Raw genomic sequence first — 25,197 nt, forward strand, 5'->3', positions numbered from 1 at the left:
GCCTTTGTTCTGTTACTTCATGACATCTCTGTGTGAGACATTTCCTTTATGAAAAGATCATTTGGACAGTAATTTGAAATGGTTTTCAGAATCATCGCTATAGAACAGTCATTCCCAAAGAAAAAAAGAACTTTAGGAGAAATTCTGCCAATTTAATATTTATACATGCATTGCATCTTTTATTAAACACTTAAAAATTGTATATTGTTTTGCTGATGACAGGAAAAAATAAGAGCAAGTGACCGACAGCAAATAAAGAAACGTGCACATGTGTTCTCTGTAATGCCTCTATCCTTTTAGCTTTAAAGAGTACAGGGGGTAAAAGGAAGCGTTTGAGGCAGTAGGTGAATAGAGGTGCCGAGAAAAATAATGTGTGTTTTATACCTAAACACTACATTTTCACAATGATTCCTCTAAAGTGGTTATTAAGACTTGTGACAAAGATATCTATGGAGGAAATGTATTCAACAGTTTAGCAATAAATGTTATTGTCCACAATCAGGGCGTCTGAAAAAATCAACACTGATATTTTTAACAATTTCTTATATATTTCTAAAGTGGAAAAAACAAGATGAGTAATGATGCTGATGACACACAGGATCAGCATTTACACTGAGATCAAAGAAAATACATTTGTGACACTGATGAATAAGACCTCACGGTGCATATTATCAATATCTAGTCCCAGAGAAAAAGATCCGGGGTGTGTGTCTCCAGAAACATGTTGCTTAAAGATTCTCAGAGAAACCCAGTGGCTGCACAGTTTGTGGTGTCGTTAATGTGCAGCTTTAAATAAGCAGCTATAAAAGGTAAAAACATCAACATAAACTATCACACTGAAGCGAGTTACTGTGATTTTATTACAAGTGAACAATGCATTTCTGCTAGAACACAGTTTTCTGTGAGTTTCAATATATGAACAATCAAAAGGGCATAATTCATTTCAATTGATAAGTTCAATATTTTGTGGCCCAGTTTGAGCCAGAAATAAGAAGGCTAAATTTTCCCTTATGGACAAGTTATTTCATATGTGAGCTCTGTTCATCATCAGGCACATTTTGGAAGAGGGAGCCACCTTATCATTAACAACAGAGGAATAACTGGAGGGATAAATGCGTCCTAGTCACAAGGATGAGATGATCGAAGATCAGACCTTCACAGTGCACGTCTCTCCAAAGAAAACTCTAAGGTTTTTATAGAATTAAAATGTCTTTATTTTATGGCAAAAAGAATTTAAAATGACACAGGTCTTCATCACACCTTTACATTAATCTTTTCCTTTTGTACAAATGATAAATTCCTCATAATTACTCTTCAGCATAACAATCTGCAGTTCCACATTTTCCATATATTGAAATATTAACATACTCTGTTTGAGGAGCAGCAGCCATCTTTTCTTACATCTGTGTCCTCTCTCTCTCTCTCCCTCTCTCTCTCTCTCCTCTCTCTCTGTCTCTGTGTGTCAGTGTTAATCTGTGAGGAGGAGGGGGATGAGGAGGAGGAGGTGACCCAGTGACCACGAGCCTGTGATCACCCCCAACACACACACACACACACACACACACACACACACACACACACACACACACAGAGCTGGTAACGGCTGGCCTCCCAGATGTTGCAGCAGGATTTAATGCATCACAGATACTGTTACTGAGTGTTTGTGTGTTAACACTGTGTCACCTGCTGCTGCTGAGCATGTGAGCATGTGTGTATGTGTGACACTGTGTGTGTGTGTGTGTGTGTGTGTGTGTGTGTGTGTGTGTGTGTGTGTGTGTGTGTGTGTGTGTGTGTGTTGTATCTAAAAGCAGCAAAGAGTTAAGAAGCTTTGTGATCTGTTGAGGTACTTAAAAAGAGTGAGAGCGCGAGAACATGACAGAGTGACAGGGTGAAGACATACACAGAGGTAGAACGTACAGAGAACATGTAGAGAACTGGCAGAGGAATAGATGGAGTGAGGGAACAGGAGGACAGACAGAGATTTTAAAGATCCCAGAAGGAGAAGAGAAGAAAGAGACAGAGGACAGACAGAGGAGGTGGATGGAGGCTGTCAGTCGGTCGGTCGGTGGATTAACTCGGGTTACAGAGGATTAGTGTCTGTTGTGTTTGATAGTAAAGTCACATCCATGTCAGTCACCACTGGCTGCTGCTGCTGTTCACACACTCACACACCACCAGCAGCCTGAGGAGGAGGACGACGACGAAGAGCTGGTGAGTTGGTCTCATTTCACAGAGTTTGACTGCAGGTGTGTGTGTGTGTGTGTGTGTATATGTGTGTGTGTGTGTGTGTGTGTGTGTGTGTGTGTGTGTGTGACAGTTCTACTGCAGCCATGCTAACAGCTCTGTGAGTCTACATGCTAACATCAGCATGATAACATGCTAACATTTTTGCAGTGATTTGTTTTAAATTAAAAAAGTTACTGCCTCAAATTTGTAAGTTGACTGAATTTGAAAAGACAAGTTGCAGACATTTTGTAACAAATTAAGACAAACAAAACATTAATAAAACTGGAATTTAATTCAGTTGTACTTGAGTAAACATGTTCAATAATCCAAAGATATTAAGTTGAACCAACAAGTCTGCAGTCACACTGACAAACATCACAGATTTGATTTCTTTCTCATTTTCTCAGTTTGAAGAGTCAGTTCTTCATTTTACACAAAACCTGACAGCTGCTGCTGTTGGAGACACATGTTTAACATGTGAATCTGCTCCTACTTAATTAATTGAATCTGAATTTATTTTGCTTCTCCTCTCTGTCCAGATGCTTCAGGCATTACGAGGGATGTTCCTGTGACTAATTTCCCTCATGATTAAATACAACATTTAATTCAGACAGGTCCACTAAGCTAAAAGCAGTTCAAACTGAGCACAACTTATTGACTGATAATGTTAAACACAGAGCCATTTGAAGCTGTTAATCACACTTTACAATCACCAAATCATATTTTTTATACTGCTGCTGAAATGTGTGACACTTTGCACCGTGCAACACAAACATCACACATTAACCTACAAAACATGACAACATCGTACTAAAAGCTTCACCTTTTCAGACTGAACAGGGTCACAGGGTTGATGTTAGCTGATACACAGTGTGGCTAACGTTAGCAGTGCTAGGTTTATTCAGTCACAACCAACATTCAACCTTATTTCCGTTTTCTAGATCAAAAGCTGCCAAACTGCGCTGGTTTTACGAGTTGTCATCTGTCTAACTTTGCTGATAATAACGGGACATACGAGCGTCTGACGGCACCACAGCCCCGACTAGTGGCAGGAGGCTGCATAACCCCTGAGAGGCAACGGTTAACCGGCATCGTACATGAATAAAATATTGACAAATAGTTGAACCGACTAGTATTTCTGGTGGCGATGTTAAATCATATAGTCGGCCAATCACACACATCCGAGGCATTACAGCTGTAACATTAACAGCATCATAAGTTACTCAACCTGATCTCTCACAGGGACTGTGAGTATTTTATGAGTTCACACCCTGATGTCACACAGGGAAACTGCTTTATTGTACTTTTATCCTGAGTTTGTCTGCTGTCAGTCTTTATCTGGTGAACTGCTTCATGTTTAAATCTTTAGATAAGCCTTTCGTATCCTTTGATCTGAGCTCATGGAGGAGCCATATATTAGGTTTTTGAACTTAATCTGAGTGAGCAGGTTGCATTTACAAACACCTTGAGTGTCCTATTTGCAGTCCTTGCAGGACTCAGGTCAGAGGTCACGCATCCCTTTGCTTCCCATTCAGGCCTGTTCTATAAACCTGGAGGCTCTCTGCCTCGGCTCTTCTCTGTTTTTAACCTTGGCTTTCATTCAGCTGACTCAGATGCACAAGTTCCTTTTTGTCTCTTAATCACTCTGCAGATAGCTTCGAGGACATCGCTTAAATCACTGAGGACTCAGTGAACTGTACATATATGAGATTAGTGAGATGAAGATCTCCCACCTCATCGCCCCGTCCTGCTGCAGTGAACCAACGGTTTTTCCAACCTGTTTTAGTGACACCAAAAATTCAATGGAGACTAAATTTAACACTAATCTTCATCATGTTCACATTGTGTCATTAATGTGAAAACAAGCAGACGTGACTGATCCTAAAGTGTTTTAGAGACACAGATTTCATCATATACATTTTCTTCAAACTCTGATAAAATGAGGGGAGAGTTTTAACTCTCATGCAATGCATGCTGGGAAGTCTGCAAATATCCCGACTTAATTTAATGAGTTGACTGTAGGCCTACATTCATTCAACTCTTCATTTCAAGTTATAAGACTTAGTGAGTTCAGTGAATTTACTCAGTATTTTATATGACATTATTACAAACACATTGTTCTGAGATTCTTGAATTCAAAGCTTTAAGTTTATCTAAAGAAGAAAAGTAAATTATCTCAACAAAAGATCAGTAGTTAGAAAAACTTCTTCAAAATTTAAAAATTTGAGTTGTTCTCAAAACTCAAAAATCCACTGCAGTCTGTTGCTGTGAAATTCTTGTTTCATAGTGTAATATTTTCTGCAAACTACTGCAGTTCACACAGACAGGCACATGCACAGTGTGTGTTAATATGTGTGGACAAAGACTGTTTTCATTTTAAAACAGCTGTTTATAATGAAAATGTGTGAACGCAGCCTTAAAGAGATGACAAATTAGTGAATATCAGTGCAAAATATCAGACACCAGTCTTTATTCATGGCAGTGAATTAAATCAAACTGCAGTGACGAGACGTTACAGTCTGAAAGTGTAGTATTTTATAACAGAAACTGTGTGTGTGTGTGTGTGTGTGTGTGTGTGTGTGTGTGTGTGTGTGTGTGTGTGTGTGTGTGTGTGTGTGTGTGTGTGAGGTCAGTTGACATTTCATGACTTGCTGCTCCTGGATGGTGTGAGTGGAAACGGAAGCTGAGCCAAGATTAGAAGCTAACGAGGAGACGTAACCACATTATCTCACACACACCTGCTGCTGCGACCGGAAGAACAGAAATAACACACAACTTTCACTCCTCTGTGCTTTGTCGCCTCTGGAGGAAGAATTTCTAACTGCATGCTGTATTTAAAGGTTGATGTGTAAGAGATAAAGTGGAGTGAGCAGGTAGTTATTGTGAAATAAATCCTGACAGGATGACGCAGGACCCCGTCATGAACCAGGGGCTCCTGAATCATCCTGTTGGTTACGTTTTCAGTTTCAGTAACACTTTTTGTGCGTCTGAACCTTCTACACACACTTACAGTTTATTGATATTTATTTTCAGTTTTTTTCTACTTATCATCTGGACGGTCACCATGAGACACGCTATGGAGGAGGGTGAGAAACACACACACACATGCACACACACACACACACACGTACATATATATAACCCTCCATGACCTTCTCTGACTTAAATGAAGTTTGACCCTGAGCTGGAGTCTAAATCCAGACCTGGGTTTAATTTGAGTTTAATTTGATGTAAAACCTAATTCAGATGGTATTAGTGTCTGTCAGTGGGGTCAGGGCTCCTCCGTGATGTTAATCCTGTCTGACCCAAACATGTCTGCCTGCTGCTCAGCCTCAAACATCTGCTGTCACACGACACGCTGATATAATAATATTTAGTCTCCTGCACGCTGCAGTCTGTAAGGAGGCCTCAGTGCCTTTATCACAGTGAATCTGCATCATTTATAAAACAATATGTCTGAATAAAGTCACACTTTGAAAATACTCAACTGCAAGTCCTGCATTCAGAACCTTCCTGAACTACAAGTGTAGAAGTATGAAAGTAAAAGTACTCACTGTGCAGTAAAATGTTCCCTGTTAGGGTTTTTTTTTTAATTAATATTCCTGCTGCATTAATGTGTATGTCACTTTTTACTGCTGTAGATGTTTAAGCTTGAGCTCATTTTAAAACGTGTGTGTGTGTGTGTGTGTGTGTGTGTGTGTGTGTGTGTGTGTGTGTGTGTGTGTGCAGGTGTCAGTGCAGTGCTGTCCAGTGTTGTGGAGGACGTCAGTCAGGCCGTCCACAGAAACGTTAATGGAGCTCAGCTGCTGCATGAACTGCTGAGTGCACCGTGGCTGCACGCTCTGCTCAAGGTACAACACACACACACACACACACACACACACACACACAGTGCACATACAGTGTTATAAGAGACAGTTTTAAAAGTAAGTATATATTATGTGCAGTTGATAATTTATAATTTGTTTTTATGTTATTCTATGTTTATATGTTTTGTTGTTGTTTGCCTTTTTCTTGTCTAAATCACAGGCCTATGGTGTTATTTGTTTATTATTATTGGTCTTTCATTTGTTGTTTTTATCTTTGTTGAAATGATGTACTGTTACACATGTTAGAGTGGGATGGGGAGACGAGTCAGGGATCATCAAGAACATGACTGAATGTGTCACCTCCTTTTTGGGCAAAGCAATGTCACTGTGTTTCTCTGTATTATAAAAAAAACAGTACACACAAAAAGTTCCACTTTTAGTTCAGGTCCATCCAGCATCAGTACATGCATCATGAAGATGTTAAGCAGTGATGTCATTTCCTGTTTTTTCTCCAGATTTATGAGTGTCTGTTGCAGTTCCAGAGGTTGACACCGAGTCCCATCCTGCCTTACGCCTCAGGACTCTCACATGAGGTCACACACACACACACACACACACACACACACACACACACACACACACACACACAGAGAGAGAGAGAGAGAGAGAGAGAGCTACATTAAATACGGTTAGCAGGCTTGTTAATGTATCTTGTGCACATTCAGATTAACAAGTTCACTGGTTCATTTAGCCTAATCCGTTTGAAAGCTTTACATCAGTCCTGCCCTGCCACTTTACAACACAAAAATAACTCAACTCCTGATCCACTCATGAAAAGTGGGGAACAATATCTGAAGAACACTTTGACAGAATTTTACATCTGTACTTAAAGGTAAACATGGCAGAAGGCGGCCTAGACTTTCCTCCCACACCTTAAAACTGCTTTTAAATGAGATGAGAAAAAGTAAAATTATTGCAGCTCCACAGCATCACCACCTACTGATATTGCATCCATCCTCTAATAATGTATTCATTATTCATCATTATTATGATTCATCGTCTTTCACTGATTTTGCTGTCCTCCACCAGGATCAAGCTTATCTGTGTCCCTGCACCCGTTTTCAGGAAAACCTGAGGCCTTACAGTCTAAATGTGATGTTTGACTGAGTATTAGCATCTGTACTTCTGTCTAACTATGTCTGTCTGTCTGTCCATCAGATCATGACCTCTATACAGAGGGTCCCCCGTCCCTCAGCTGAAGCTCGAGAGCTCTACAGCCTCCTCAGTTCACCTCACATCCAGGTCTGAAAACTCACTGAAGAGCTCTACAATCACACGGATATGATGCTCTGTAATAACACCTGGACCTGTGTTTCTGTCACCTCATCTGTCTCCCTGTCACTCTACCTGTCCTCTCTGTCACTCTGCTTGTCTCTCTGTCACTTTACCTGTCCTCTCTGTCACTCTGCCTGTCCTCTCTGTCACTCTACCTGTCCTCTCTGTCACTCTGCTTGTCTCTCTGTCACTCTACCTGTCTTCTCTGTCACTCTGCTTGTCTCCCTGTCACTATACCTGTCCTCTCTGTCACTCTACCTGTCCTCTCTGTCACTCTGCTTGTCTCTCTGTCACTTTACCTGTCCTCTCTGTCACTCTACCTGTCCTCTGTCACTCTACCTGTCCTCTCTGCCACTCTGCTTGTCTCTCTGTCACTCTACCTGTCCTCTCTGTCACTCTACCTGTCTCTCTCAGGCCCTCCTATTATCCCATGACAGTGTAGCTCAGGTGGACTATGGACCTGTCTTACCTCCTTTGCCTGATGAGATGCCTGAGGATGAGGAGGCCATGAGGATCGTCTGTCTGGTGAAGAACAATCAGCCGCTGGTGAGACAATCAGATCACATTTTTAACCCTGAAATGTAGTTTTATCAACAGATTTGTCTGTAAAACACAGTGATTATAATATCTTGTCTCTCTACCTGTTCTCTCTGTCACTCTACCTGTGTAAAAGCCAAAGGTAAAAAATATCATTCACCAGTGTTAGTGGGGTTTTTGCATAGATTTTACAAAAATATGGAAATCAGTGAGCTTTAGCTCCAGTGCTAAGCTCAGCTAACCAGCTGCTTATTGTAGCTTCAGATTATTGTACAGACAGGAGAGTGATATCAATCATCTCATGTCAAGTCTCAGCAGGTGAGTTAGTAACTACACCTGTAGTTACACCTCAGTGTACTGTGACCTGTGTAATCCTTCCAAAATGTGATAAATTAGAAGGATATAAACATGATATCTGGAGACAGGGTTGAACAATTGATTGCATCCAACAGATTATAACCATTTAGTCACTGTAGTAATGTGGCTGTGTGTGAATACACCATTGGTCTGTCACTGCTTTACAGATTTTGAATCAGAATTATGAGAAAAGATCTTATTTTTTCAACCATAAAGATTTCAGTTTCTTATCTTTTGTTCATCAAGAATGGAGACGTGTGTGGAGGAACTGTAGGAGACAGAGGGCTGATTCGTAGTCGTTGGAGCAGCCTTCGTCGCCTCACGCTGGAGCGCCTCATCCCCGCGAGGAGGGCGCGGTCAGGGGAGGAGCTTAGAGCGACTGAAAGTGAAGTCAGGCCTTTGCCCCTCCCTAGAGGAGGACAGTCACGTCCCTTTCTCCCCCGCTATGAGTCAACGGGAAGTTCCTGCTTGTGTACGCAAAACGCAGGGCTGTGGAAGAAAGGGCTCAACCAATCAGCTCCGGCTGTCTTTAGTCCCGCCCCCTGCAATGGTAAGAGGAGGAAGACGGTCACTCCATGAAATCACCATCATCTGTCCATTGTTTCATTCTGTCCAGTCTGTCGTTAAGACATCCAATCATCAGAGGAGGAAGTTCATCCAGCAGCTCCTGTATTTATCAGAGTGGCTCCGAGGAATCACCTGACAGTTAACTGAGGACGAATCATCAGACTTAATTATGACTTTCAGCAGCAGAAAGATTCCTCAATGCCACGCCGATGGTCCACTGTTCTGAAACCACAACAGTCCAGAAAATGTCCCATGAGACCAAAAGCCCATTTGTTTTACAGCAATTTATATCAGAAACAAAAGTCCATTGTTCCAAAGGTCCACACACAAATGATGACAAGGAGTGTGTGTATTTTCAGAGCAATGGCCTTGTGAGGAGCTGTATCACGGTTTGATCTACTGGGCTCAGAGCTGGGACCAAGTCATTTTTTTGCAAGTCACAAGTAAATCTTTGCACTCCCAAGTCTCAATCCCAGTCCCAAATCAAGACTGACAAGTCTCAAGTCAAGTCCAGGGTTCCAAATAGCTCTGCTGCCCTGACAAAAACAAGATCCCTCCAAAAACTGCATTTGAGAGATTTAGGGGGAGCTCTAAAATATTGTAACTTTTGATGCCACTATTTTTTCTATTTACATTTATTGCATATTTTCATGCATATTTAGGTTCCTGAAGTAAACAACAGGTAAATAGTCAACATGTGTGATTATTCTTGAACAGACCCAACAATTTTTGATCATTTAGGCTGTGAGCGTGCTCATAATTGTCATGGGGTGCAACTTAAATCTGGTTTGTTTAACAACATAATGCCTACCATTGCCAATGCAATGGCATTTTTATTGTTTCTCAGCAGTATATTTTTGCACATAGGCGAGCATGGCATGTATGTACTTGCATGTATACAGCACCTTCTCAGGTGAGGACTGGTGGTGACAGAATCGTGAGTTTGACCTCGGTGGAAAGCATCTGACACTGGGTCTGATTTCCTAAGATAGAAAGTTAAAATGCATCGTGGAGAAAATACTTTTACTCCTACTTTCTGCTCCAGTCTTTTCAACGCCATCCATCACGTCATCCATCTCTTCATTCATTGATCCATTTCTTCATTTGACCATTCCTCAGTCGTCCTTTTTTTAGACTCATCCAGCAAAATGTGTGGCAACAACCAGCTCCTTCATTGTGCGTCTTTCGTCTTGTCATTCTCTCATCGTCTTCATCTCTTTCGTCTTTTCTGATCTTTGTGCAACAAAGTGTATTTCACACTAATTTTGCCAACTTTCTCTCTTGTCTTCACCTGACATGGAGGTTCATTTTCAGAGAAACCCAAACACAGTGTGGGAGAAGGTTCCTCCACGGCTGGCTCCAGTGATGACTATGCCTACCCTCCCCCTCCAGTCCCAGCTTACAGTCTCAGTCTTCCCAACTCTCCCGCCCTGTACAAAAAGGGAGCTACAGGGGGACACTCGAGGAACATCCCTACACCCGGCAGAACCTTGTCTTGTACTGGTCTCAGAGCGCACACGGCGCCTTCTAGTCCTGCAATGCATCGCTCCACTCGGCAGCAGGGGGTCAGCACTCTCCCGACCTCCACCAGGCAACGTCATGGTCAAACTGGATCTCAAAACAGACACCAGGCAGAGCCTCTGAATCTTCCCCTGATGGTCCACTACTCTACTGCTCCTCGCCACAACGGATACCAGAACCAACCGAAACTCTGTCAACATCCTGAGCTCATCAAACAGTGCAGCGTGGAGGAGCTCAGGTCCACGGTCCAGACGGTAGCCAGCAGCATCGAGCACGGCACTCAGGACGTCCGCCATCTTGGCCAAACAATGATGGCAGCGACTGAGATGATCACAGACAGCGTGGAGGAGAACGCCCAGGCGCTTAACCTGCTGGCTGAGGTGGTCGACAAGCTCCAGGGGCTCATTGTGGCCAGCAAACACCCAGAGGCGTCACCTCCACACAGAACGAAACAGCACACTCCACCTCCACCTCCTCCGAGGGTCTCCTCAATCTCCCCAAAAACGGTCCGCAAAACTCCCACACCCTACCCACATCACCTCTCGTCCTCATCTTCTTCTTCTTGCTCATCCTCCTCTTCGTCCGTGTCTGTCAGTTCGTGTGCAGATGGCCTTGGGACGTACACGAGTCCAAAACAAACAAACAGAGGCTCTAAAAGGATGGTGGTGAGCTTTGGCACCACCCGCAGTACGGGTGGCGTTGGTACTAACGGACAAGTGAGGCTAAACAATGGATCTGTTTCTAGAGCTCCTCTGGACGACCAACAAGACTGTAACAGCACCGGCTGCCTGACAACCAAGAAGAAGAAGAAGAATAAATAGACCAAAGGCAAACCATCTCCTCTCCTGTTCCCTTTGAAACTGACTAAAATACATCTAGTCCTTTAAATTTCTCTGTCTAAGATGATTTAAAATGCTAATATGGAACTTCAGCAGCATTTGGACCTCAACTATTGGTTTAAGGAACAAAGTTGTGTGTTTAACCGCTCAGCACAAGCAGAGTGATGTCAAACTTTGGCAACACTTTTGAGAGACAGTGTCTTTTCTGGATTCAGCACACAAATACAAAAGTATTAAAAGGTAAAGATAAATTACATTTTCTCAACCAACATCTTCCATTTCATCCAACTCTCCTTAAGATTGTGACCATCGTCATCATCTCTCTCACCATGTTAGTCCAAGAGCTAACAGTCACGTGTTGATACCTCTTCTGCTCCAATCCTCTCTATCCAGACCCATTTCTGTCTTTTTGGGGGGTCCAGGACATCTTTAGTGGGAGATAACAGTTCAACAGTATATGCTACAAAGAAGTGTCAGGATTTTCTGGTCAGAAATCTGTAGTAAACAGTTTGTTTTGCTGTGGTGCCAATTCAGATTTTAAAGTCATAGAACATTAGAAGCATTCAGCAACTTTCTTTGTTGCCTGTTCCAGCTTGTCAATGGCATTAAATTCAGAATAACCCCTTGTTTAGACTTCAAATTACACATCAGCATCACACTCATGTGACAACAGTGTTCACACTCTGTAAAGCCTGCATATTTCAAAATACAAAGCAGAAAATGAACAGACAAACGTTCTGTGCAGTTTTTTGTTTGATGTGTGTGCAGTGGGTGTGGATGAGCAAAACAGAAAAAAAAAAAAAGGAGAGAGAGCTGACAAGTGATGGTAATCAGAGCAGAGGGATTAAAGTTTAGTGGTGAAGTTGTTTAGTGGCAGTAAATGCTGATGCTGCTGCAGACAGCAGCGTACTGCTGTGTGAGAAACACGTCTGACAGGTCAGATCAGGGGGTCAAAACATATATACAAAGAATAATGAAGATGAGGAGGTAAAACATTCAATTTATTGTCTTTGTACTCTATCAAATGAGAAAAAAAATCTAATCATTACATCTGATTTATTTATCTTTGACACCCCAATATGTTTGGAATCATGGTTTTCTGCTTCTGCTGCTTTGGTCTTGATCAGTATTTTAGACTGTGGATTGTGTATCTGACAGTGTGATGCTGTTTATCAGCTGCACAAAAGAGGCCCAGGAACTGAGCCTTGTGGAGCTCCACATGCCAAGTCAGTTTTCTCATCTGCATAGCAAATAAGTCGGTCCTTAAAAATAGACTAAAAGCTGGTGGTAACTAGCATGAGCTACTGAAGGCTGTTAAACTGTCTGTCTGTCTGTCTGTCTGTCTGTCTGTCTGTCTGTCTGTCTGTAAGGGGGCGACTATCAGGAGGGACGAGGAGACAGGAGCAATCTACATCGCCAGGGTGATTCATGGAGGATTGGCTGACCGCAGCGGTGAGATTAAATTGTGCTAACTTTGTATTATAAGGTACAAGAACAGATGATGTATTAAACATGGTTAAATTGTGTGCGTGTGTCCCAGGACTCCTCCATCCAGGTGACATGTTGGTGGAGGTGAATGGAAACCCTGTGGTGGGTCTGGAGCCAGAACAGGTCATCCAGATACTGGTGGGTCACCTGACAGTAAAATAAAATCCATCATAACCTCTGAATAAATAAAATGGTAGTAAGTAAAGATACATTTCATTTTCTTCTGATTTACAGCGATGACATGAAAACAATTTGTGCACGGAGCACGATATGAAGCAAATGACTAACTTCAAAGATAACAGCTTCTTCAGTTGTGAAATGTTTGTGTGATTTTAAAGCAGCTGTTCATTCATACTTGTGTTTTTTTCTTCCTGTCAGATCAACTCTCAGGCAACAATCCTGTTTAAAGTCATTCCAAACGCAGCTCAGAGCAGCAGCGCCGTGAAGTCGGTAAGAATCATGTGACTGTCTCTTCTACACGCTCGTCATGATGAGAAATATCAGTATTAAATACGTCCAAGATCACATACATTCAAGGTTGAATCTTTGGTCTCAACTTTGGCACCAACTCATGTTTCATGTTTTTTGTTTTGTATTTTATTTTTCTGGGAATTTATTTCATCACAAATCTCAATCTATCAATCAGAATGATACAGGTGTCATGTGTCCCGCCCTAACAGGTGCGACTGAGCTAACAGGAGACTCATGATATCACTTACGGCCTGAGTAGAGCTGCAACTAATGATTATTTTCATCATTGATTAATTGATCAATTATTTTCTAAATTAATACTCCCCAACCTTGACAACACTTTAAAAATACTCTATTACAAAGTAAAAGTCCTCTATTCAAGAAAGAGTACCACTGAAAATGTGACCTGGAAAAGATTTTTTTCCCTGCTCTCTGTCTGTCAGGTCTTCATGAGGGCGATGGTGGACTACTGCCCCCTGCAGGACTCGTCCATCCCCTGTCCTGATGCGGGGATGGCGTTCAGCAGAGGAGACCTGCTGGAGGTGGTGGACCAGTCGGACGGACAGTGGTGGCAGGCCAGGAAGCTGCCCTGTGCCACGGCCTGCGCCGGTCTGATTCCCTCCGCCAGCACTCTGAAGAGGTGACGCCTCGCACATCTGTCCAGAGATCATGTGGAGAACAATTTAAAACATCTGACATTATGAACTTCTGACAAATATTACAGGAACGCTGCACTATTTTAGCTTGTTTGAATCGATTTAATACAGATATAATTTAATCTAATAAAATGTTTTTGTTGTTTTTGTTTTGTCTTTCATTGATCATTTATCTTCTTCTCTCTGTCTTGTGTCTGTGCAGTAAACAGAGGGAACAGTGGTGGTGTCAGCCGTTACAGGTTCATACCTGCATCAGACCCTGTGAGGACTCATCATTCACTTTAATTTCATTTAATTATCAAATTAAATATCAATAAATAATATTTATCAGGATAAATATTATTTATTTATTTACTCACTGATTTGTATCACAGTGAACATTAATTATCATTCGTTGCTGTAAATGCAGTTTTAAAAAAAAGATTTAGACAGAATTTATTCTGATTTTAAAAAAGTAAGTTTTAAAACTTTTAGAACTTATTGAAATAGTTTATATGGATGCAGATAAAAAGAGAAGAGACTTAGTGCAAAAATATACTGACACACAGGGTTGGGAAGGATAAAAAAGATGTAATCAGATTACAGATACATCTGGTAAAAATGCAGATTATTAGCAGGATTACAGTTTTTCCCACCATGCACAGTGACACAACACGGGCAGGAACAGCTGGACACATTTATAAACCATAAAACACAATCAATCTATTATCAATCAACTATTAAATTAGTCTGCATCTATTTTGACAATCAATCAATCACTCTGAGTATTTTTTTAATTAAAAAAAAGTCAAAAATCTCTGATTTCAGCTTCTTAAATGTGAATATTTTCTGGTTTCTTTACTCCTCTCTGACAGGAAACGGATTATCTTTGAGTCATTGAGGACGTCATTTAGTGTCTTCTGACATTTAATGGACCAAAAAATTGATCGATTGATTGGGAAAATAATCAAACAATTAATCAATGATGAAAATAAGTATTAGTTGCAGCTCTATAAACACTACATTAGGCTAAACAGTTTCACTATATTTTATACTGAGGTAATCCAAATGTAATGGAAAGTAATCAAGTAATCAAGATACTTGGAACAGGTAATTAGTAACTGTATTTGAATACATTTTTAAAGTAAATCAAATCAAATTCATGTATTTTTTATTTCAATATAAAAATTAAAAGTTCTCAAATATAAACTCTGACAAACACAGAAACACTTGATTCCCATCATTACTGAGTGTAAATAAAAACAGTAATAATTTGTCATCCAGCCTGAAAACTTGAAACTGTTTGTCTGTAGTTCCTGCTCTCTGCCTGCAGGGGGAGCTGTTCATACATACATGTACTGAATGTACTGTACAGGTCTAATGTGACTGTTAAAATCAGCAGACTTCACCTTTAACATCAGTTTCTTTTCTCTGTCCTCAGTGGCTCTGCCTGATAACGGTGGGTGACGCTCCTGCAGCAGACTTTTATTAACAAATCAGATTTTTTTTAATCCTTTTATCACATAGAATATTGTAAAATATGTAAAGTTTAGTTCATGTTGTGTTGCCATACTGAAGCCTGTCTGTGTTTTTGTCTGTTTCAGAGGACGATCAACCAAATCCTGATGACAAACGCACCCTAACAGGTGAAAGACGTCAGATAAAATAAAGATGAAAACATGAGCCGGTTTTTACAGCCTGACATGAATCAGTAACTTCTGTCTGTCTTCTTTCTCTCCAGAGCTTGAAGAGATTCACTTTGGTAAGAGTTCACACTGAAGACTTCATGTTAATCACTGCTGAGCCGGTTTCTTTTCTAACATTTAACATTAAAATCTGTGGAATCTCTCACTTTTTTACTGGTTTTATCCGCAAACACACTGAAGACGTTCAGCTTCACCAACACAAATCAATTCATGAGTTAATTATTAATCAGTGGAGGAACAGTGGAATAATCTTATTGTATCACTACAATACTACATTTTTAGTTTTTCTTTTACTTGATAACAGATGTGAGAGACGTTCTCTGATCATTTACTTTAATAAAAGTACTGATACAATATAAAAATACTCCATTACATTTAAAAGTCTTGCATTCAAAATCCTTTTCAAATAAAAGCACACAAGTATTCTAAGCTTCATGTAATAAAGTATCAAGAGTAAAAGTACTCAAGTATTGATTACGGTGCAAAGATAACTCTCTGCTGCCCTCTGACCTCTGCACACTGATTTATGTTCTAAGGTCAGATAAGACAAAATAAAATAAGATAAACTTTACTGATCCCACAGCAGAGAAATTCAAACATTACAGCAGCTCAAAAAAATAAAGTAAAAAAAATAACAATATAGATAGATTAAATTATAGATTATAGATTAGAAAACCTATCCACACAGACTATACACACTGTGTACATCTGTCACTTGGTCAAATATGTGTATATATGATAACTGTGCAGGATAATTGCACACATGGTGTGTGTATTAAAAGAAAAATATAATTAATATTGCCTTGTGATTGGGTAATAATACAAACAGCAAAGGTTCACAGAATGACTCACAGTGTCAACATATTGTTGCAAATAAGATGATTTAACAATTAAAAGTAAATAAACAGTATACTGCACATGATAATTGCAGTTTTGTGATTTTAATGTATCACAATGAAAAAAATGTTGATTTAATTATTAAATACAAAATAATAAATAGTTTTCCTTGTTTATTATGTAATTATGACACATAACAGTGAATTGTTTCCTGTATTTCTTTGTTTTTTTTTATTTTGAATTATTTTATTTTATATCCTCCACAGTAAAATGTTTGTCTGTTTATTTACTCATGAGTTTTCCTGTTTGTTTCCTTCAGATGAGCCTGACTCTGATATGACTGATGGAATCTATCTGGGTGAGTTTAGTACTTAAAGCTGCTGACAGGAACTTTCATCTTTGTTGATGTTGGAGCCCCCTGTGGACAAAAGTGGCAGTGTTTCCACTGTGATAACCACAAAATATAAAGCGAAAAATAAAATTATCAGACAGAGGCATCAATATTTAATTGAAACAATTTAATAACCAGTTAAAAGTTAAAAACTTTAAATAGTCACTCAGTCAGTTACTTAACACACAACTAATCGTGAAGAAGAACTGCGTGTATTAGTGTTGAGGTGTAGTTTAACTACATGTGGGTCAATTACTAGTTTAACTACAGTTTTCAGTAGTTGGGTGGGAGTTTAACTACATTCAATTTAGTCTTTTTTTCAGTAGTTTGAGTCATGTAGCTTTTTGTGCCTAGAAAGTTAGATTTTTTTTTCAAAAAATCATATACTGCAGATAAAAACTTGTTTTGTTGAATTTTGTCAGCTGGTTTCCGTCGAAGTTTCCGTCTCTGGAGGAGGACGTCCTACAGGAGGAGACGACAGTCCTGCACCTCCTGCTCGCCCAGCAGCAGCGCTCTGGCCACCCCCTATGAGGAGGTGACTCTGTACCAGCGCCCCCCGCAGGAGAACCACCGCCTCATCATCCTCATCGGTGAGAGACGAGTGTCTCCATCGCTACCTGAAACTTTCTGATCACCTAAATCCTTCAACACGTCTGAACATAAAGTTCTTCCTCTGTTCTCCAGTCAGGACATTAAATCTTAATAAGTGTCTCATCTGTAGAGTTTGTCCTTCTTGTCCGTCTCCTGTGTTGTCCTTTAAAGGATGAAGTGAATCTCTCACCTGTTGGTTTCTCCGTCCTACAGGTGCTACAGGAGTCGGTGTGAATGAACTGAGGAAAAGACTCATCAAACTGAACCCGTCCACCTTCCAGGGACCCGTACCACGTATGTGTCCTCCACAGATTTAACACGTTCACTGTAAAAAAGTCTCCTCACAGGTTAAGATTTTTAATGACAGAAGCTCTTGCCAGAATACCAGAAGCTCATTTGTTCTACATGAAGTCAAATATTTTGAAAAACACGCAGTACATCACAGCGCTGGAGTCTCCTGTGTGTCATCATAAAGGAACAGTTAAACACTGGTTCTGATTGGCTGTCACCCTGTTCCTCCAGACACCACTCGTCCAATCAGAGCAGGGGAGCAGACAGGAAGAGAGTACCACTTTGTGACCAAAGAGTTGTTTGAGTACATGGTGTGCAACCACAGGTGAGCTCGTCGTTTACACTCAACACAGACATGTTTTCTTGTTGTTCATTTTGTTGTTGTTGTTGTTGTTTCAGATTTGATCTGGATGCATTTGACCAGTTCAGACTCTGTCACTGGGATGATTTTTATTTTATTTCCCTCAGATTAGAATATTACTTAATGATGTATTTCTAACATTGACCCGCTGGCTGTGATTGGATGTGTGTTTTGTTGTGTGTACTTTGTGTGTTCAGGTTTGTGGAGTACGGTGAGTATAAGGGCCACCTGTACGGGACCAGCACTGATGCTGTTGACGACGTGCTGAAACGAGGACGGATGTGCATTATCGACATTGAACCACATGTGAGTTTCTTTAAGACAGGAGAAAAGTATCAGAATATTATACTCAAGTTTTTGTTGTTGTTTTTGTTTTTAAAAATACAACTTTATTTGGTTCTTAACACAATTATACAGAAAACAGCACATAAAGCAAATACAGCACAAACACACTCACATGCACAGACATAAGATCTTCTCATGACCCAAGAGGTCTTAGCAGTAAATTCTGGGAAGAGGAGTGACCTCGCTGACGCGCTCGACTTTTTCTGTGATTATCACACGCTGTGTCACTTCTTGATTGAATCCACAGGTCGTTCTTCGTTGCAGTAAAAACACTTTATTTCCTCCATGCAATCGTGAACAATGTCTATTTTGTTTCAAAAAAGACCAGAACATTCGGCATACGGCGTGACAAACATTTTAGCGCCATAGCGGTCAAACACCTGACAACAACAGTAACCCTCCTACCTTTACACCTGAGCATGACAATAGTACAGCGACACCCCATGTTCAAAACAGTGAACTACAAGTTAAACCCTGGAATATTTCACCAACATCTTTGGCTCCTACATAACATTCCTGTCATTTCTGCGTCATCTTATATCATCTTGACACTTTACTGAAAATATATACACACGTTAAAACTTTAGGAATGATGAATAAATTCATTTCGGCGGAGTTAACAGCCCGTCACATTCTTTTAATTTCAACAAAAACAAGTTTGTTTAGGCAGCATTACAACAATCCAAAAACACTAGTGGATCAACATCATATCCAGTGAGCCCTGACGTCCAGACAGACTCCAAGTCTGCAGTGGTTCCTACTGAAGATGGAAATCTAACAGGAAGAAACTGTGCATTTCTTTGGGACTATTTTTAGCTGCGGATGAATCCAGTAATTCTCAGTTGTGTTGGTTTTATCTTCAGAGCATCCTGCCACTGCGGACAAAGAAACTGAAGCCGTATGTGATCTTCATCAAAGCTCCAAGTCCAGAGAGACTGAGACAAACCCGGAAAGACGCCCGAATCATCACCAACTTCACTGTGAACAGAGGCTACACAGTAAGAGCAGAACAAACGCCGTTAAAGATCAGATTTATAGAAGCAGCTTCATACAAATATCAACAGCACTGACCGAGAGTTCAATCAAAAGCAAAAGCCTCTATTCTCTCTGCAGGATGACGACTTCTTGGAGCTGGAGGAAGTGTCCCGGCTGATCGAAGCCAAGTACAAACAGTTCTTCGACAGCGTGCTGGTGAACGACGACCTGCAGGACACCTGCATCCAGCTCTGCTCCATCATCCAGGAGGCTCAGGACGAACCACAGTGGATCCCTGTGAGCTGGAGCCGCACCGAGGAGTAAAACAGGACGAAGATCAGGATGGCAGAGATGAAACACGAGCCGGAAAAAGACAGAAGTGTTGGATAAAAGGGACAATACTGAGTAAGAACTGGTGAAGAGAACAGAAAGAGGATCAGATGGAGAGAAGAAGAAAGAAATGAGGAGAGGAGGAACTGAGAGCCTGTGTTCAGTTTTAGTTCATATAATTCTTCTTCTGAGGAAGAATTTAACCTCATTGGTTGAGTTAAACCAATCAGAATCAAAGCAGCATGTCTTGCAGCATAAAGTATAAAGACTTGAATTTTATTTTTATTTACTCTCGATGTTGGCAGGATAGCAGGCTCAGTTAGTATCTAATATAATTAGCTTAAATACCAAAACAAGGGCTAAAAGAATCACATTAACTGTTTTCTGTTCAAAGCTGCACTTTAAAGTTGGAAACCGAAGAATTCAAAGATGAATGAATCAAATCTGTTTTTGATTTTTCTGGTTTCCTTGTCTCAGGGATGTCTTTATTTTCTGTTATTTCTGATCTGTAAATCTTTGTTTTATAGAATGAAAGTGACTGTGTTCATCCTGTATGTGTGCTAATTAAAGATCAGGATGAAATCATGTGTTTGTATGTGTCATCTTCTCCTCCAACGGTTACTCTAACCCACCACCCCCCTCCTTTTGTGTGTGTGTGTGTGTGTGTGTGTGTGTGTGTGTGTGTGTGTGTGTGCGTGTGTGTGTGTGTGTGTGTGTGTGCCAGGTCAATCCTCTGCAGGACAGCTGCAGCTCAGCCGATTTAACAGGAGGATTAGTGTCCTCTCCCTGCATCATTCAGCTTTACTATCATCTATACAAACAGCAGCGAGCCGGCGGCGGTCAGTGGAACAACAGGACAGAGGACAGGAGAGTCCAGACCTGCCGTATATCGTGTTTATATATTGATCTTTATAAACTGGAATAGATCAAACACAAACCAGGGATAAGATGAATTGTTGCAGTAGATTAAAGGGAAATATACACATATATTAATATGAGTAAAACATAAAAGCTTCTCCTGAAATGTTTAGATTTTCTTTTCTTTTTGTTTATTTGTATTTGTTTTGTTTAGCTGTTATTTAACCAAGTTTGTCCCACTGAGATCAAGGATCTTTTGCAGAGGAGAGATGGAGAAAAACAGCAGTGACACTGAGTTTCAACAGTAAAACATAAAAATAAATGATATTAAAATAATCACAAACGACGTGGACTCACCATAACATTTAATCATTCAGGGTTACTATGCTTTTAAATTTAAGACTGTTCTATCCAGATTGTGTTTACAGCTCAGAATAAAATCATCAAGTCAGACTACCTCCATAACTTATCCAGATACATAAAACATTTAATACCAGGTGTAAACAGGGTGTCAGATACAACCTGTCCAGCAAGTGGGTCATATTTAGTGATGATTTAAATACGCATTCAAATATTTAATGTAAATTCAAATAATAACTTTGCCTATGTACATTTTTAATTAAATGTACAATTATGTCAGTTGCACAGTCAAGGATCCATATGTATACTATATAAGTGTGTGTGTGTGTGTGTGTGTGTGTGTGTGTGTGTGTGTGTGTGTGTGTGTGTGTGTGTGTGTGTCTAATAGGATTCAGTGTGTTGACCTGGTTTCTGTTGTGTGAAGGTTTTACCTTTGACCTGTTAACCGACAGAACAGACACACCTGCTCAGTCAGTGTGTTCAGGTTTACAGTAACAGACAGAGTGATCATGTGATCAAACATTCTCGAAATGAAACACTGGTGTGTTATTCATTTACCATTTGGTGAGACTAAAACATTATTTATGAGAAGAAACATCATCAGTCCAATATTTATCAGCATCCATGGCTTCTTATAGGAGAGCTGCCAACTGATGATATCACAGCTGGTCAACCAATCACTGAGCTCCCAGAGGCTTTCAGTCATGGCTCAGCACATGATCCACCTGCCACCCCGGGACAAGTCTCACACCTGTAAATGAGCCTCCTCCTTTGTCTGCTTCTCCCCTCTGCTTCATCTCACCTCCTCACTCTGGAATCAGGTTCAGACTTTACATTTAAAGGTTTTAAAGTCCAGCACATGTCCTGAATCCACTGTCTGGGATTTTAAAAAGGACAAAAGACAGAGACAGACGAAGAAGGAGGCTCAGTTTTTATATTGAGACTCATCCTAAGACACTCAGCCTGATCAGATCAGAGACAGACAGGAGACAGTCTGTAGTGTTTACTCCTCCTCAGACTGGGTCGGCTGCACAGGTGAGCTCTGATTCACTGAAATAAACCTTTTTATGTGCAGGTAGAGAAATCATGACAAAGTTCTTCTGTGTGACAGAAACAAGGTGAGACATTAGACAAACTTTAAAAAGATTGTATTTAGTTTTAGGACAGAGCTCTCCTGCAGGATGACTAACACTCTGCTCTCTGTATTTCTGTGACATTTGTACTTTGATCGTGATGATATTTATTCTGCATTTAAGGAAAACTGTTCAGCCGCACGTGGTGTCAAACTGTCACCTGAGAGAAGTTCATGAAAATGTTTTCTTTGATCATTTAACATCCAGTGTTTCTGCTGCAGAGGAGGATTCATGCACTGCTGGAACATGAAGATCAATATTTAATGTATGCACTGGACTCATTCAGTCATTGTGCTCATTTACAAAAGGAATATTTAACACGTGCAAATTCACAATAGCTGTGAACGCGTACACACATTCATCATTCATGCATTCACAAACACACAACCTCACAAACACTTTGACCTCATGAGACATTTCAGCCTCACAGAGAGATGGTTGTGTTTGTGTGTCTGTCTGTGTGTCTTATTTTGTTCAGGTTACATTAATCTGTTTATGCACCTTTTACTTATAAGCCACTCCCACTGCCACGCCCCCCTTTTGCAAATTGTCATGAACTCTGAATATATTCTAATAGACAGAGGTGGAAGTAACTATTTACAAATATTCAAGTAACTGTTGTGTATTTTTTGGGTGTACTTGTACTTTTCTGATTAGATTTCACTGATGATGAACTGATGAGTTGATTCTCAGTGAAACTGTCAAAGCATCATCTGAGCATCACAGGCAAAATGATCCATCTGATTATGGAAACCTGTCAGACTCGTATGGATAATCCACTTCACAGTTTTTCTCAATTGTTTTGACTCTTTTTTCGAAATAGTCTTAACTTTCTCTAATCTGTAAGTGCAGTCAACAGTTTCACAGAACATCACAACCTTATTGTGTTTTTACAGAAAGTATTATCTCCCCCAAAACATTTCATTCATGTTTGTGTCAGTAAACTGCCATCAAAATGAAAAGTTGATTAATCACTGTGTGAGCTGCTCATCATGTTTATGTGTTTCTTCAACATGACAGTCAACCCTGCAAATGTTTGTCGGTACAAATCTCTCTTTGTTGACACTGATTACTGACTGGATTATTGTTGCATTTCACACTGAGCTTTAGATTCAGATTTTAACAGAAGGTTAAAGATCAGTGTATAATACTGCAGTGCACAGGAAAATAGATATGCACATAGTAAATGTATATTTTTTAGCAATAGAAGTGGGTAAACTGTAGTTTACACTGATTGATCCAGTTGATCTGAAACTAGATGAATAAACTCTCGCCTCATATGAAACAGCTGATAACTGAGTTTCCTTGCGTTTATCTCCACTGGACCTCAGGTTAGAGTTAGTGTCAACAGAAAAGTCACCTGTGATCTTTAATGTAAAGTCAGACATACAATGTTTTTGTTCATTACTGTCACCTGGCAGCTCATTTACCATCACAAACATTACATGTCATAGGTATTTATGAAATATACATGTTTGTGTGATAGATTTTGATAACTGAATGGATCATTTTGCAGATGATGCACAAATGATGAAAGAATATTGAGAACTTGTGAGGAGTTTGACAGTTTCACTGAGAATCAACCCATCAGTTTTCATCAGCAGCCACATGCAGGTGCTTATTGTGCAACTTTGACAGTTGTACCTTCTCTTTTGAATACATGATAAAAAAAAACATGCAAATCACTTGAATGAAAGAGGAATTCTGATTGTTCAGAGGTTTAAACTCAGTGTTCTGAGAAACGTCATTCTTATTTGAGAATTGAGCCAAAGTGAATGAGGAACAACTGTCAGTGTGTCTGGATTCATGTCACTGCTGCTTTAATGTGTGTTACATTTTACTGCCGTTAATGTTGAAGGCCGAGCTCATCCTATCCACTTTATATCCTGTTTAGTTTAATGTACAGTGATGCATCACAGTCTATAAGATCATCATGTCTTTGCACAACTCAAGAATTTATGGTTTGTTACTTACGGAAATTGTGCATCAAGATGTTGTACATGTATTTCCCCTGTTGTAGTTCCACAGGGCGGCACAGTGGTGCAGCGGTTAGCACTGTTGTCTCACAGCAAGAAAGTCCTGAGTATGAATCCCCCCGCTGGTTTGGGGGGCTGGAGAGTTTGTGGCTGGGCGCGGAGTTTGCATGTTCTCCTCGTGTCCACATGGGTTCTCTATGGGTACTTTGGCTGGACATGCATGGTAACAGGTTAACTGGTGACTCTTAATTGTCTGTAGGTGTGAATGTGAGTGTGAGTGGTTGTCTGTCTCTATATGTCAGCCCTGTGATGAACTGGAGACTTGTCCAGGGTGAACCCCGCCTCTCGTCCAATGACAGCTGGGATAGACTCCAGCCCCCCCGCGACCCTTCAGAAATAAACGGTTATGGACAATGAATGAATGAATACTTCCTACATCCTCTGTGTCACCTGAGCGTGTCTTTTTGGGGTTCTCGTTCTCCTTGGAGGACAGGAGACTTTTGATGATTTCACACAGATCTTAAAGGGACAGTTCAGATTATTTGAAGTGTGGTTCTATGAGGTACTTGTCCATCGTCGGTGTAGATGAAGGTCAACATGCCCCCATGTTGCAGTAGTTTAGTAGCTGAGTGCATCGTCACATGACAGAAGCCAAAAAAAAAGCCAAAAAAATAATGTTAAAAAAGTAGCATGCTGACATAGTGCAGCGCTCTGCAGCAGATCTCTGTTTAAACAGCAGTTTTTGTGTCTTTGTGTTGAGTTTCCTGCAGCTCTGTTCACCACCTGTCCTCAGAGCTCAGGCTGATCCAATTATCTCAAACAGGCATCACCACCAGGCCACCGAGATCCTCGTTAAATGTTAATTAACTGACCTAAATAATAAAACTCTAGAGGGAAATGGTTCATTACACGCTGAAAGATCGTCGTAATCGACTTTATTCACATTCTGAACCGTTGATCTTCTTACAGAGACGATGCCAACAGTCAAGAGCAAGAAGAAGAAGCCGAAAAAGGAGGTGAACGATGGAGAGGAGCAGGGAGAAGGTGGGAGGAGTCCACACCTTCAGCTCCACTACACACTGCACTCTTCTTCTCTCAAACTCAAAACAGCTACAAACAGACACAAAACAACTACGACAAGATTCAGAACCACCACAAAATGATTCAAAACAACTACAAAGAGACACAAAACCACCACAAGGAGATACAAGATGATCAGAAAAGATGGAAAACAGCTACAAAGTGACACACAACAACG

General features: G+C 40.4%; 2 protein-coding genes across 3 annotated transcripts in view; both read left to right on the forward strand.

Moving 5' to 3' along the window:
• The first annotated feature begins 1,864 nt into the window (after positions 1–1,864).
• On the forward strand, positions 1,865–20,199 carry LOC146323364 (MAGUK p55 subfamily member 4-like). Its single transcript, XM_084725560.1, has 20 exons — positions 1,865–2,211; positions 5,261–5,312; positions 5,956–6,077; positions 6,551–6,628; positions 7,254–7,337; positions 7,785–7,916; positions 12,562–12,643; positions 12,732–12,817; positions 13,058–13,129; positions 13,594–13,790; positions 14,009–14,068; positions 15,379–15,431; positions 15,527–15,547; positions 16,648–16,686; positions 17,142–17,309; positions 17,524–17,604; positions 17,833–17,926; positions 18,160–18,268; positions 19,171–19,305; positions 19,421–20,199. Exons 2-20 carry the CDS (start codon positions 5,291–5,293, stop codon positions 19,604–19,606), a joined length of 1,821 nt encoding a protein of 606 aa, XP_084581686.1. The 5' UTR covers positions 1,865–2,211; positions 5,261–5,290; the 3' UTR covers positions 19,607–20,199.
• A 1,560-nt stretch (positions 20,200–21,759) lies between these two features.
• The window catches only part of LOC146323365 (transmembrane protein 237A-like), a 9,418-nt gene continuing 5,980 nt past the window's right edge, over positions 21,760–25,197 (forward strand). Inside the window, exons 1-2 of one of the 2 annotated variants that reach the window (XM_084724202.1) lie at positions 21,760–21,865; positions 24,909–24,983. In XM_084724202.1, the coding sequence (XP_084580328.1) occupies positions 24,914–24,983 (70 nt within the window). In that variant the 5' untranslated portion in view covers positions 21,760–21,865; positions 24,909–24,913. Of the gene's footprint in view, positions 21,949–24,908; positions 24,984–25,197 lie in introns of both variants that reach the window. The other variant, XM_084724204.1, reaches the window with a different exon arrangement.

Source organism: Lutjanus erythropterus, chromosome 8 (assembly GCF_056507025.1).
Source record: "Lutjanus erythropterus isolate fLutEry1 chromosome 8, fLutEry1.hap2, whole genome shotgun sequence".
Lineage (NCBI taxonomy): Eukaryota > Metazoa > Chordata > Actinopteri > Lutjaniformes > Lutjanidae > Lutjanus > Lutjanus erythropterus.

Bases quoted from the DNA above. Each gene is read 5' to 3' on its own strand.
- LOC146323364 (XM_084725560.1), top strand. From the start codon at position 5,291: ATGAGACACGCTATGGAGGAGG. The intron at 12,644-12,731 runs GTGAGATTAAAT...CGTGTGTCCCAG, and splicing joins AGGATTGGCTGACCGCAGCG to GACTCCTCCATCCAGGTGAC. The intron at 17,310-17,523 runs GTGAGAGACGAG...TCCGTCCTACAG, and splicing joins CCGCCTCATCATCCTCATCG to GTGCTACAGGAGTCGGTGTG.